The following is a 14,445-nucleotide window of genomic DNA, read 5'->3' as shown; positions in this document are numbered from 1 at the left end:
GAGTGTCCAGAACAAGGTACTTCTTCCTCGGCGGGTTCCCAGACTCTCGGGGCTGAGGAAATGAGCCAATTACAGATGTCCAAAGCGGCAAAAAGGGCACCGGACGGGAGGAGGTACGGTAGGGCTTTGTTCTAAGAGGCTCCTGTTCCGAACTCAGCTCCCGCATGGGGCTCGGTTCCCAAGCCCTCCCCGCCGTCGCAGGCGGCGCCGGCCCTGCGGGATCGGGAATCCGGAGTTGGCCGGGTACTGAACCGCTTATTAACAATCCCCGGTACCGCCCGAGACTTCCGCACTCTCTGGCCCACGGGGTGGAGGAAGGAACTCCAGAAAGTTCCACGAGCTCCAGGAACCCAGGCTTGCGCCCACCCCCACAAGGCCCTTCGGCACAGCTCCTCCCAGCCCGATTGCCCCCGCGCCGTTGCCCAGGTAACCGCGGGGCGGTGGCAGCGGCGAAAGGGGCGGAACTTCCGTCGAGTGACGCGCTCGGACTCGGCTACAAAAGACGACGGCTGCGGCGCACCGGGCGGAACTTTCCAGAACGCTCCGTGAGACGCGGAGCAGCGGCGGCTGCTAGAGCTGCGCCCAGCAACGCGCTCCTTCCCGCTCCCCCACACCGGCCTCGGCCCTCTCACCGGTGAGTTTCAGCCCTCGCGCTTTCCCTTGCCCCATGGCCGGCGCCATTGTTGGCACGGGGAAGCCGGATGGAGCCGCGGTCGGAGGCGGTTGGGTCCGCGTGGGCGGGAGGGTTGTCGGTTCCCGTATCCACGATTCTCATTTTGGGAGGACTGGTGTGGTGCCGCGGCAACCCATCTCAGCCACGCGGTGAGTGGGCCCGATACGTTTCCTGAAGCATTCTCCACTCTCTACTTGCCTTGAGGTCCCCATGGACTTGCCGCCTTCGGCTTTCACCCGCCCCCCCCGTGCGCGCCCCCGCGTCCCCTCCGCCCCAGCTTGCTGGGGGTGGGCGATCATGCGCGCACGCGCGGGAGGAGCGAGGGGCGAGGGGCTGCGGGAGGAACGGGGCGGAGGCTGCGGCCGCTTCTCCGGTCTCCCCTCCTTCTCTTTGTTGAGGACTGGCTGGGGTTCTCCCACCTCTTTGGTCAGGGTGGGAGGAAGAAAACCTTGAAGGTCTGCGCCTAGTGCAGGGGGAAACCTAACGACATATAAACTACGCTGGCTTGTGGGGGTGAGAGGGGTTCGATGGTCAAAGTGGAGATGCTCTGAGTTCCGTGATTGAGAAACATGCTTAGGAAGGGGGGAGGGGAGCTTGCTTTCTTGTGCTTTTAATCAGTTTCATAAACCACTCCCTTTCCTCCTCCCCCGTGCCCAAATGTTTTTTTTATCTAGGGAGTGTATGGCTTATCAGATTTACCAAAGACAGTGATAACGTAATAACCAATAGACTGAATCTGTTGGTGCTCTTTTTGATTACTGCTGTCAGTACTGGAAAGAGAAACAGGAAGAATCCAGATAATAGTGGCGTTAGTTTGGAGCTTTCCTGTGGGTGAGGGGGAACCAGCTGCTGTAGAAGGCCTTTGAATTATTGCGGGAAGAACAGATTTTTCTGCCTTAACTCTGATTTTTACTAATTAAAGTTTACGGTTGAAAGTCAGTTAAAACTGCATTTTATTTCAGGCTTTAGAAAATGGTGAAAGAAACCACTTACTATGATGTTTTGGGGGTCAAACCCAATGCCACCCAGGAGGAATTGAAAAAGGCCTACAGGAAACTGGCCTTGAAGTACCACCCTGATAAGAATCCAAATGAAGGAGAGAAGGCAAGTGATACACTCATACTCTTAAATGTAGCTGTGTGGTTCTTTGCCAGGTGTATAGTACTTATTACAACCAGACAGTATGTAATACAGTAACTGCTTTGCAACACTTTAAGTGAAATTTCTTTTTCTTAAATAGTTTAAACAGATTTCTCAAGCTTACGAAGTACTCTCTGATGCAAAGAAAAGGGAATTATATGACAAAGGAGGCGAACAGGCAATTAAAGAAGGCGGAGCTGGTGGTGGTTTTGGCTCCCCCATGGACATCTTTGATATGTTTTTTGGAGGAGGAGGAAGGATGCAGAGAGAGAGGAGAGGTAAGAATCCCCTAGTCCACATGGAGCAAATTAAAATAGTCCTTGGTGAAAGCAAATTCTTGAGAAATTATCTATTTGAAAAGCTTGTTTACGTGTTGGTATAATGTTGCAAACTGACATAAACTGCCACTTATGATGTAGTTTTTTAAACCGGGATTGATGTAGCCAAAAATAGCTAGGCCAATCAAGTTTTAACAAGTAAATGCTTGTAAAGCTCTCTGATACGTATGACCAGGAAGGTTATCAAGCATTAATTAAAGGAATAGAGTATAGGACAAAGCCCTTTTTAGAGATCTTTTTTGATCCCTTCCCCCCAGAGTCCAGTTGGAGGTACATGGCCTTGTTCAGTTAAAAGTGAGTTAAAGTTCAGAAATTAAAATTTTTTCAAGGTCAGATATAGCAAGGCATCAGTAGAGTCAGGAATGGAACACAGGTTTATTACCTTCAAATAGCTTATGGTCTGTTTAATCTTGGTTCAGCTTTCTTATTAAAATATGTGCCCTTAACATTTAACAGAAATGTGGTTACGGAATTTACTTTAGAAGGATTTGCAATCATAGTTAATTGTTTAGGATTTGTACCACAGAAAAACAAGCGGTTTTTATTTAGAAAAAAAAAATTTTAAGGAATTGACTGGCAAACTTTGACTTAAATTAATGAAAGGTTTTTTTGGTGTGATACTGGAAGCTATGTAACAACACTAAAGGAGTTGTTTGTTTTCCTTGCCTGTGTTCTCACATCTATAAAGCTAAAGTAAGAGGGGCAGTTTCTGGCATGCCAGAACCAGCTGCATGGGACTATATTCGATACAGAACCAAAGGTGGGGCTAGGAACAAAAGGATATAGTTAATGGTTCTTCACACTTCTTTGGGAACTGAAAGTATTAAACATGTGCAGATACGAGTGAGGAAGCTTTTTTCACCTAGGCCTAAGGGAGTACTGTTTTATGGTGGGTAAAAGTCACTGGAAGAATCACTAGGAACTTATTAACCATTGCCAGGTGATTTCATTTCTGTAGCCTTTGTGTCCTTATGCAATCTCTCCACCTTCTACTTCACATTTTAAGATGAGCTATGGGACTCCTTTGTAGCTCCTGACCACATTTAAATTTAGGTTAATTCGAAACAAAAATTCCTTTATCTGTGGTGGCCTTACTAAGGTACTAAATGGCCACATGTGATTAGCAGCTACTGTATTAGATATCACAGATGTAAAATATTTGTCACTGCAGGAAGGTGTATTGGGCAGCACTATATGAGAAATACAGTTTTTAAGTACTGCTGCCCCAAAAGTAAGTGTGCTTTTATGTCAGAAAGAAGTGGTGATAATCTGCTTCCCTGGCCAGTCTTGCTTAATTGGAACTTACTGTGTTGAAGAATTTTTGGATGAAATAATTTGGCCATATCATTACCATAATAAGTGAAAGATTCAAAGAATATATTAGGACAGAGCTGCAGTTTGGATTAATTGATTGTGAAACCTGCTATTTAATATTGGTTTTCCCAAGTGATTTTGCAGTTGAAGTTTGATTGCTGTAGTTTGTTAGATGGCCACAGATGTCCTTAGGCAAATTACTTATTGTCACTCAATTTTTCTCACCTGAAATTACATCTCAATTCGAGGATCATGGGTGGTAATGTGACCTTCTATGTATGTAGTAAGTGTTCAACAGATGTATCTTGTGAGATTCATCTTTCATTATCTTTTACTTTTAAAGCACAGTGAACACAAATATAAGGAGTAGCATCTCAGATTTTTAATGAGCAATGTTTTGTTTTAGGTAAAAACGTTGTGCATCAGCTCTCAGTAACCTTAGAAGATTTATATAATGGTGCAACAAGAAAACTAGCTCTGCAAAAGAATGTGATTTGTGATAAATGTGAAGGTATGGTCTTTTAACACCTCTAAGTATATCTAAGTATATCTCTAAGTATAAAATGAAACTGAAAGTCTTCAGGCTATATAAAACTGACAGCGCACTACCTAAATGTTGCGGAGTGCAAGTATAAAGAAAACCTAAATCTACCACCTTGAGAAATATTAGCAAAATACCACCTTTTTTTCGTGTGTGTGTTTTAAAATACAGTTGGGATCAATCGAATTTGGTGTCTCTTCCTCAACATTGTTCAGAGGTGAACAGTTCTGTTTTCTCTAAAACTTAATCATTCTGAAGATTTCAGAATTTGTAATATATTCTTAATATTAAGTGTCCTCTTTTTTGGACACTTAGCTGTTTAGGCAAATTCTTTGCTAAGAATCTCTGATCTTCTTTATAAGTTATTTGTTGGAAATGTTCTTTTCTAAAGAGAGTGTACGCTTTAAAATGTTCCCAACTGACAGATAAAGTAGTCCTAAGAATGGTGCTTTGGAAGCACATGTTTAAAACGAAATTCTGAATTGGTACTTTGGGAAGACAGCAGTCAAAACGTTAATAGATAACTGAAGCTGATGGTGGGTATATTTTATCAAATATAAAAAGGCTGAATTGAAGATTTGCAGAGCAGAATTCCGTCAGATCTTGGAAATTAAATGTAGTGTGTAAGGACTCATTTAAAATATTTGTTGTTGTAACTAATACTAACTTCAAGCATTTCTTTTTAAACTATTTAGGCCGAGGTGGTAAGAAAGGAGCAGTTGAATGTTGTCCCAATTGCCGAGGTACTGGAATGCAAATAAGAATTCATCAGATAGGACCTGGAATGGTTCAGCAAATTCAGTCTGTGTGCATGGAGTGCCAGGGCCATGGGGAACGGATCAGTCCTAAAGATAGATGTAAAAGCTGCAATGGAAGGAAGATAGTTCGAGAGAAGAAGATTCTAGAAGTTCATATTGACAAAGGTGAGTTCTGAGTCACTTCTTATTTTGAATTTTTGAGTGCTGCGGCACGTTTATTAATACTACATTTTGTAATTATTAAAAACTGTCCTACCACCCAGGGATAACGCTTAGCTACATAGTAAATGGTTTTTATGGTAAGCTTTCGTATATTTGTAGGGAATACTTCAAGGATCTCCTCTTATCGATACAACACTGATACCAGCAGATGATTGAAGAGTGTTCCACACTTAAATCTCCTATTACGCCATTAGCTTTTCCACCTTTTTTTATTGCAGTTAACTTCACATATTGTTAATTTTCTTGGGAACTGCTAGATTAAGGGATATTCCTACCTTTTTTTTAAGGTTTTACTTTTAAATAATCTCTACAGCCAACACTGGGCCTGCAGTTAGGACCCTGAGGTGGAGAGTCACATGCTCCGCTGACTGAGCCAGTCAGGCACGCCGGAATATGCTTACTGTTAAGGATGGAGGTTGGGGTTAGGTGAGGAATTCAGGGGGTCTGATAAAAAGATTCCCGTAATTTTTCTAAACTAATGAGCGTGTTTCATTAATTGGTGTGTAAGGACTTAGATTATGAATATGTGGTAATGTTCTTCAGACTTTACTAATTTAAAATGAAACTAGTATTACACACTGTATATTGGTGGAACTGTTGGTAATATGAACATTATATTTCATACATTTACATTAACTTAAGCTCTTGCAATAGTGTTCTTCCATGTGAATCATGGTTCTGAGTATCCCTTCATTTTTTTCCTCGTTAATTTGTCCGTGTTTAGTAGGATATTTTTTTCCCTCTGCTCTGGGAACTCCTCCTCTTTTGCTACCAACAGTATGTATTTCAGAAGGCATTAGTGGCAAGTGAAGCCATTTTTGCTGTATTTACCCACGGTCTTTACAGTAGTGGAACAACCAGCAAAACCTAGTTGTTTGATTGCCTCACCACTGTTACAAGACAGTTACTGGGCTTCGTGAATGATTAAAGACTGTTTGGTTTTGTCAGTGTGTAATACTACTGGTCCCATGATTTAAGTTCTTAGTTTTTTAGAGGTACATACTGAAGTATTATGTTGGGATTTTGCTTTGGAATATGTAGGGGGGGCTGGGTGGAGGTATATATAATACAGTCATGAGTTGATAGCTGCTGGATCTAGTTGGATGAATATATAGAGATTCATTGTAATATTGGCTACACATATAAGTTTAATATTTTGCATGATGAGTAAAACAGTTCTTGTGTGGGTCACTTCAGTGATCATTCCTTCAGGAGGAAAGGAGGACATAAATAATGAAATTGAAATAATATTTATGGTTAATAATGTTTGCCAGTCAACTCATTTGATAGCAGCATGGGCCTTTTATTTAATCCTCAAAACAGCCCTGATGAGGTAGGTCTCTGGGAAAGTTGGTATTTATTTTGGAAGGTTATGCAACTTGCTTCCCCACGGTAACCCAGCTAGTAGTAAATAACAGCTCTGAAATTTGGAGCCTCATCTGTTTGCCTCTAGAGTTTGTGTTATCGGCTATGATCACTTTTTTTTTTTTTTTTTTTTTTTAAGTAAGAAGTTGGACTGATTTCATCATATGTGGGCATTCTTAGTCATTTCGGTAAACTTAGCATCCACAAAGACATGACTTTTTTTCATAGATACAAACGTGCATCAGTGATTCTTAACAGATTGAGATTCTGGTGTTAGTTGGATGTTAAACAAGAGTATAAAATCTTCTGTTTTTAGGCATGAAAGATGGCCAGAAGATAACATTCCATGGTGAAGGAGACCAAGAACCAGGACTGGAACCAGGAGATATTATCATTGTTTTAGATCAGAAGGACCATGCTGTTTTTACTCGGTAAGAACTTTATGAACTACTCAAACTGACATCTTGCGTATATTTTTAAGGAGCTTTTCATACTTTAAAGACAATTCTTGGAAGTACCCTAGAAGAGTGTAGCAGGAGAGTTCGTTATACATGATTTTTCTATAAGCTAAAAACAGAATCAGATTTTGGGTTTTGTCTAAACTTCGGTAAGTTGTTAACCTGGAATTTGAAGGATCTGCTTTTATTACAGGTGTTTTGTATGAATATAAATGGATGGGTTAGGGGACATATCCGTAAACAGTCTTCGTATAGCAGTTAATTTGAAATAACCTAAAACTTTTGCTTCTTTTAGTCCTGAGTTTGAGATATGTTGGGTTGTTTTTAACTGTAAACAAATGTGTAGAGCTCTCTGTTGAAAACTAAGTACATATAAATTCATCCATTGCTGTGAAGTAATACTGTTTATGATGAACTAGAGTGAAGCACAAGAATGATCAGCAATGTGTTAAATATCTATGTTGCTAATATAAAGCATTGGATGAGAGTAGGGTTCCAATAAATCCGTTGGGAATGACATCTGAAGGGAACTGGTTTTTGAGTTAATGAAAAAAGACCATTCCCACAAATGTCTCAATGGAAAATGCTGTCATATGAGGTGAACCTATAAGAGTTTTTTTGGAGCGTACTCTGGATAAGATATCTTACTAATATGGATTGGAAAAGAAAGTCTAAGCACAAGGAGGGAGTGAGATGATGAAATAGTTCAGGGATGGTTTAAATAGTAGAGGCTGCCTAGAATGTGTGGAAGGATTCTAAAGTCTTGTCCAGGAAACAGCTGGCAGGGTCCATATATTTGCTGTTTCTAGATCTCCGCTGTTTTGAGAATGGGGAAAGAAAGGACATCTTTGTGAAAGATACCCTTATACCCTTGTTCGTAAGAAAACGTAATTACCTGCTATGGTACTTCTAATAATTGGTGATTTGAAAGATTTAACTGTATGTCATGTTGACATTGATACAGGCGAGGAGAAGACCTTTTCATGTGTATGGACATACAGCTGGTTGAAGCACTGTGCGGCTTTCAAAAGCCAATATCTACTCTTGACAACCGAACCATCGTCATCACCTCTCATCCAGGTATGATATTAGATGAACTTGTCTTTCTATTCTAGTATTGTCATTATCTGCCATTAGCTGGTATAGGCACTGAGAAAACTGGTATTTTACTTGGTCAGTTACATCTTCTGTGAGCTGAGCTGAAATTGTGTAGGGTATTGGGTCTTTCTGATGCCCCTAAAAAAAGTAATGGGATTGCTTCGCATAAATTTACTCCTGTCAGTGAGCTAGCACACTGTATTTTCCCCGCCTCATAAAAACGTGACTATTTAAGGAAAAACTTGGCTTCCGTGTCTTTAGGTCAAATTGTCAAGCATGGAGATATCAAGTGTGTGCTAAATGAAGGCATGCCGATTTATCGTAGACCGTATGAGAAGGGTCGTCTAATCATCGAGTTTAAGGTAAGGTATAAAGTACTCTAGGAATACTGGAGAATGATTAGCTTATTTAAAATAATGACAAAATTACATTTCCCAATGGTAAGGTACATCAAATTGATACACTCTCTAGTCCAGGAAGAAATAAATTAAGCTAATACAAGGCCATAATTGGGATCTTAAAGTTCAGCAGAAGCACTCAAAATAACTACTGTGGCTTTTTGACAAAATACTACAAAGCTTGGTTTGCTAATAGGATGGTTTATAAAGCAACCTTCAGTCATTTTTTTTCCAGTCTTAAATTGTCTAGCCCTTGACACGTAAATCAGCTTTTATTAAAACCATTTTTGGGACGGACACCTGACTGACTGCCTTCGGGATAAGTCATGATCCCAGGGTCCTGGGATCAAGTCCTGCATCGGGCTCCTTGCTGTGCGGGGAGCCTGCTTGTCCTTCTGCCTGCTGCTCGCCCTACCTCTGCTTGCTCTCTTGTCTCTTCCTCTCTCTCTCTCTCTCTCTGACGAATGAATAAAATCTTCAAAAAAAAATTTTTTTTTTGGCGGGGGTGGGGGAGATGCCAAGGGAAGTGTGCATTTTTGATAACTGAAATTCTGGTGACCGTATACTTCAAAGTAGTAGTGGTTTCACAGAAATGGAGAACTTTGTTTTAAACTTTTGGGCAAAGAAAGGACTGCCTTTCTGAGGAAAAAGCTTTAAAAAAAATACCTGTGAAAAGTAATTAGTACTTGTTTTGGGATGGGTTCTCATATGTGCTGAATAGAACGGTGATCATCACAGTGCAGTTTTACTAGGATAATTTTTTTTTTAATACCTTAAATTCTAGTTCAGGTTACTAGCTAGATGGATGCTGTGCCTTTTAGAACACATGTTCTAACTTGGAATTGGCAGATTGATCAAAAGATAATGTCATCACATGTTTTTCTGGGGAGAAAATGAGTCAGTGGTAATACAGCTGAGGAGCTAATGGAGTAAATCAAACAACTTACAGTCGAGATTTCTTTTTATAGGTAAACTTTCCTGAGAACGGTTTTCTCTCTCCTGACAAACTCTCTTTGCTGGAAAAACTCCTACCTGAGAGGAAGGAAGTAGAAGAGACTGATGAAATGGACCAGGTAGAACTGGTGGACTTTGATCCAAATCAGGAAAGACGGCGCCATTACAATGGGGAAGCCTATGAGGATGATGAACACCATCCCCGGGGTGGTGTTCAGTGTCAGACCTCTTAATGGGGCCAGGGAATAACACTGCTGCCATTTTATGTGCGGTAGTGAATGAGTGAAGGACTATAATCATAGCTCACTACTTGCTATTGTTTTTGTTTTAATATTCAACTATAGTAGTGTTTTAAAAGTTAAATGAAGAATAAACTCAAATATAAAAGCTCTGACTTTGCCCTGTATGTATGACGACTTCAGTGTGCAAGATAAATTTAATACTTGTAAAAACTACTTTTAAAAAAATCTCCCCTAGCATTTGTTAGGCCATACCTTGTAATTAATTTCAGCTCTATGTATATGAAACAGCTCAGACTGAAATGCTAGGTGTATGTATTGACTTCGGTGTATGACCCTTGATTGTTGAGCTATGAAGTTAAAACTTGTATTTAATTGGCAATCAGACAAAGAATTTGTAGAGAAGTGTTGGTCTATAGTTATGTTAAGTGGGATTCATTGTGATGCCTCTGCATTTATTGCCTCAACTGTTACTTGAAGATGGCATGCTGTGTAATTTGGCCTGTGGTATCAGTGATAAGGGTACCTCTCTGAAGAAGGGGTTTATCATATGCTGCTGCTTGAGGTCTTGCACTTGTAGAATTGCATTCCCTTCTCCTGTGCCATCTTTTTTTCCTTTTTTTTTTTTTTTAATATATATATATATATATCAGTCTTGGTTACACTTTTTTCCCTTCTCTTTGGACCATGATAAGCTTCAGAGTAGTGACTTCGGGAGCAGGGTAACTTAGAGTGAAGAGACACTTATGTGGAGAAGTTAATTTGCATGTATATGAGATAGATAGGAAGGTGTTCTTCAGGTATGTTATAGGCTTACTTTAAACCATTTAACTTATGCTCCGAAGTAACTGTAATTTAATGTTGGTAGTATAGCAAATTATGAATAGCTTCAATTGTATGTTCAAAAGTCATGTTCACAAGCTTAAATCTGGGTATCAGAATTAAGCACTTGAAATGTATGAATGTCTCCTTAATATACTGATTACAAAGCATTTCTAGTGTGTCACTACAGGCTTTTTTTTCCCCTAGATTAAAAACATTGGCTTTTCACTAAGTAAGACAGGTGATTTCTCATTTAACTAGTTAAATGGGTAATACAAAATGCTATTTAACTACAGTTAAATGTTAAGAGCGGGGAGTCAATGTGGGTGAGGGGTGAGTAATGAGCCAAAAGGGGTTTTTAAAAAACTTGGCCAACACTGGAGTGACAATGTGAGAGGTTTCGCCTGTTTGTTCTGGTTCTGCTGCATCTCCTGTAATCCAGAATCTCAAATATTTCCAACCCAGAAGTGGCCCATGTCATAAGTTCCCCTCATGGAGCACTCTTCAGTTAAAAAGGAGAAACTAAAGCTTTGTGTGTAAGAGTAGTTCCTACACCTTCAGTGTTTCTTACAGTGATCCCAGTTGACAACCTTTATTCTTAGATTGTCTTTTTTAGTCTGTACCATACAGCTACCCTCATGTTCAGATATGATGCCAGGTGCTCAGGAAACCATAATAACGTATTCCAAAACAAAACAAAAAAACACAATAATGTCTGTGACAAATCTTAAAATTTCTGTAGCGAACCTACATTGCAATACATTTAACATTTACAAAATAACACACGAGGTTTTCCACCTCAGTCATGAGGGGAGTAAAATCAAAACCACAGTGAGTTACAACTTCACACCTACTAATCCAAAATGAAAACACATGAGAATGTGGAGAAATTAGAACTCTGTACCTTATTGGTGCAAGTGTAAAATGGTGTGTCTGTTATGGAAAAGTTGGGCAGTTCCTCAAAAAACCAAATAAGGACTATAGACAGTGTAGTTCCCTCTTTGGCTAAGTAAGATTTTTGCTGCCACTGTTCATTGCAGCATTCACAGTAGCCAAAGGAGGGAACAAGCCAGGTCCAACGACTGAACAAATGTGATGGTGCCTGAATAGGTGACAGACAGAAGGACAAATTTATCGTGTGCATACAAATGTATGTGTATTTAAATTAGGCACATTCATAGAGACCAATTACCAGGGGCTAGGGGGAAGAGGAATGGAGAATTAGGGCTTAATCGTTTGTGGTGATGAGAAAGCTTAAGATATACAGTGATGGTTGCACAAGGTTGTGAATGTTATTTAATGCTACTGGATTATACAGTTAAAAACTTAAAAAGTACATTTTATTTTGTTATATAACAAAAATCGGAAAAATAGAAATCACAAAGGAAATAGTTAATCTGGAGAGGCAGAAACAGTAAGTTTGTAGTCTAAAAACTGCCTCTCAGAACTTTGACCAAGGTCACTTCTTAGAGCTCTGACCAAGGCTGCCCCAGGAACACGTGCATCAACACAACGTAGTTCCTGGTCCCAGCGCACATGCTTTCTCTGATGCTTCCCGCATCCATATTTCAAAGGGAACAAGAATGTCCCATGAGAATGATGTAGAGTTACCTGGGAAGCTTTAAAACCTCTGATCTCCCCACCCCACTCCCAGGGATTTTGATGTACTGGAGCTGGGTGTGGCGTAAGCATCAGGGTGGTTATGAACAGCCAGGGTTCAACACTGCCAACATAGGGGCATAGTGATGTTAACTACCTAGTATAGTAATGGCACTACTAAGAGAATTGCTGGGGAAGGGCAAATAATGGCAGCCCTTGATACTGCTATTAAAAGTTTGAGGCTCAGACCAAGGAACTCCCCAGCTTAGGTAGACACTATATCACCGTTTCTCTCTTTTAAATAATGGGGAATGAGGTGTATAGGATCTAAAACAGTGGATGACAGTGCTGGCAAGCTACAGCACTGTGAAGATGTTCTTTAAAGGGTCTCTGAAGTCCTGGACCTTGATCACTTAATATAAGAGTTAGCACCGCAATCTGTGAAACAGAACAAGACTCAAAACACCTACTTTGTAGGTGGAGAAATGGCCCTCTGGTCTGCTGGTTCTCAAGTTGGAGCCAAGTTGCTGAGCCCCCCTGCCACAGTTGCCGATTCCATGTCAGGGACAGAACCTGAGAATGAGTCTTTAGTGGCACTTAGGAACACTGCTCTGGCAAAAATGAAACCGCAAAAGCTGGAGTCCCAATTCTTGTAATTCACACTTTACTCTTCTCACTGCCTCTGGCCAGTTTAGGTAAGTAAGGTGTAATGAAATGTGGACAAATAATCCAAGCATTCTGTGCCTTTTCCCCAACGTGAAGAGAAGCTGATAGCAGCTGGATTCAAAGAATAAAGAAATTGAGCTTTGGAGTTACACCTAGTTTTCAGTGTGTACTCCATGAGCAAGGTATGGGAACCTTTGGAAATGTGTTTCGTCATATTATGGGAACCGTAATGGGCTGTACCTCATAGAGTAGTTCTGAGAATTAAAGGAGGCTGCACAATAAATGCTCTTAGCTCTAGTACTACAAGTTGAAAAATAACTGGTGAAAAAGACACTGAATAGTACCTGAGCTTTAAAAAGAAAAAAAGGTTGTCTTGAAAGACCCTCAGATCTTCCAATGTTTCCAGGCACTAATTTAAGAATTGGATGGGGGATAGGACAAATGTCCTTACCTTTACATAGAGTTCATTTTACTGCCATGTACTTAAGTTGAAAGTGCTGGAGGGAAATAGCACCTGACACAACTTGCTGTTTCAGAAGAGCCCAGCTGTCTATCTCCCCTCCCACTATTCACACGGAATACATTCCAAGACCGCCGGTGGATGCCTGAAATCGAGGATAGCCCTGAGCTCTATATACATTTTGACCTATACCTACCTACCTGTGATCACATTTAGTTCATGGATTTGGCACAGATTAACAGCAATAATATGATTAGAACAATATGCTGTCATGAAAGTTCCGTGAATGCGGTCTCAAACTATTTTGCTGCACTGTACTCACCCTTGTGATGATGTGAGATAAAATGCCGAGGGGAGATGCAGTGGGGTGAGTGATGAAAGCATTGTGACGCGGTGTTAGGCTACTGTCGACTTTGCAGCTGTGTCAAGAGGAGGATCATCTGCTTCCAGGCCACACTTGACTACATGTAACTGAAACCACAGATAAGGAGGGACTACTGTATGCCATTGGTTGTTGGCATCAAGCTCCGTTTGCTTAACCTCTCCTGCTTATACTGGTTAAGAAGCCAATAATATGATCTCTGCCATCTCTTCATGAAGTGAAAAGCCCAGTTGGTGCCTTCAGAGACCTCCAGCCCCTGACCAGTGGCTCCAGGAGGTGCACAGCACCCACAGCTGGTAAGGGGCTCCCTAGCCCAGGATGCAGGCCAGTTCCAGCGCTGCTCGGCTTCACCCAGACCTGGAACAAGAGCACAGAAACCCCACTGTCTGCCTGGAAGGTCTGAGGCCCTCAAGCAGCTGGACAGTGGTACAGGCTGGTGGAGTCGCGCCTAGGTGGCCTGCCTCTCACCTTGGCCACAGTCCCTGGGGCTCCCCCCCCCCGCATAAAAAAAGTTAGATGTAGAGAAAGTGCACTCACTTTTAAGGTTTGTACAAGAGGAAGTTGGAGATGGATGCACAACAGTTAACCTGGGAAAGGCAGAAGATCCATTGTTTTTAACTTTTTACTTGTTACACCAGTTCATTATTAAGAAAAAGTACCTACTTACATGGCTCCCACTCCAGGATTCTCTCCAGCTGGCCTCCCAAGATGCTACCATTTGTCCCGCATATGCCTTGGAGCTAGAGCACACTGCAGTGCCGAGAGGGGCTGCTAACTTGGACCACCAAACGCCTTTACCCCCAGCTCCGGCTGGTCTTTTCATGGTCAACTCCTCTGGGAAGCCTTTCCTAACTCAGAAGGGCTGATCAGGTGCCCTTCCTCCCTTATCAAAAAACAACTCCCAAGATTTTCTCATATCCCATTTTAAGAACTCCTTTTAACTTGCATTTCTTCCCTGCTCTATGACAGGAACTGGTCTTAAGCCATCTTCAGTACTAGGTACAGGAACAGATGTTTG

The 14,445-nt window shown here is 41.3% G+C and overlaps 1 protein-coding gene across 1 annotated transcript; it reads left to right on the top strand.

The window, feature by feature from the left end:
* Positions 1–477: 477 nt before the first annotated feature.
* On the top strand, positions 478–9,650 carry DNAJA1 (DnaJ heat shock protein family (Hsp40) member A1). The gene is made up of 9 exons (XM_045780286.2): positions 478–634; positions 1,636–1,777; positions 1,914–2,091; positions 3,872–3,976; positions 4,702–4,929; positions 6,668–6,782; positions 7,774–7,889; positions 8,169–8,269; positions 9,274–9,650. Exons 2-9 carry the CDS (start codon positions 1,646–1,648, stop codon positions 9,490–9,492), a joined length of 1,194 nt encoding a protein of 397 aa, XP_045636242.1. The 5' UTR covers positions 478–634; positions 1,636–1,645; the 3' UTR covers positions 9,493–9,650.
* The last annotated feature ends 4,795 nt before the right edge of the window (positions 9,651–14,445 follow it).

Source organism: Ursus americanus, chromosome 18 (assembly GCF_024610735.1).
Source record: "Ursus americanus isolate L20-20 chromosome 18, mUrsAme1.1.p, whole genome shotgun sequence".
Lineage (NCBI taxonomy): Eukaryota > Metazoa > Chordata > Mammalia > Carnivora > Ursidae > Ursus > Ursus americanus.
Note: the sequence above shows the minus strand (reverse complement) of the source record. Positions and strands in the feature narration are given on the sequence as shown.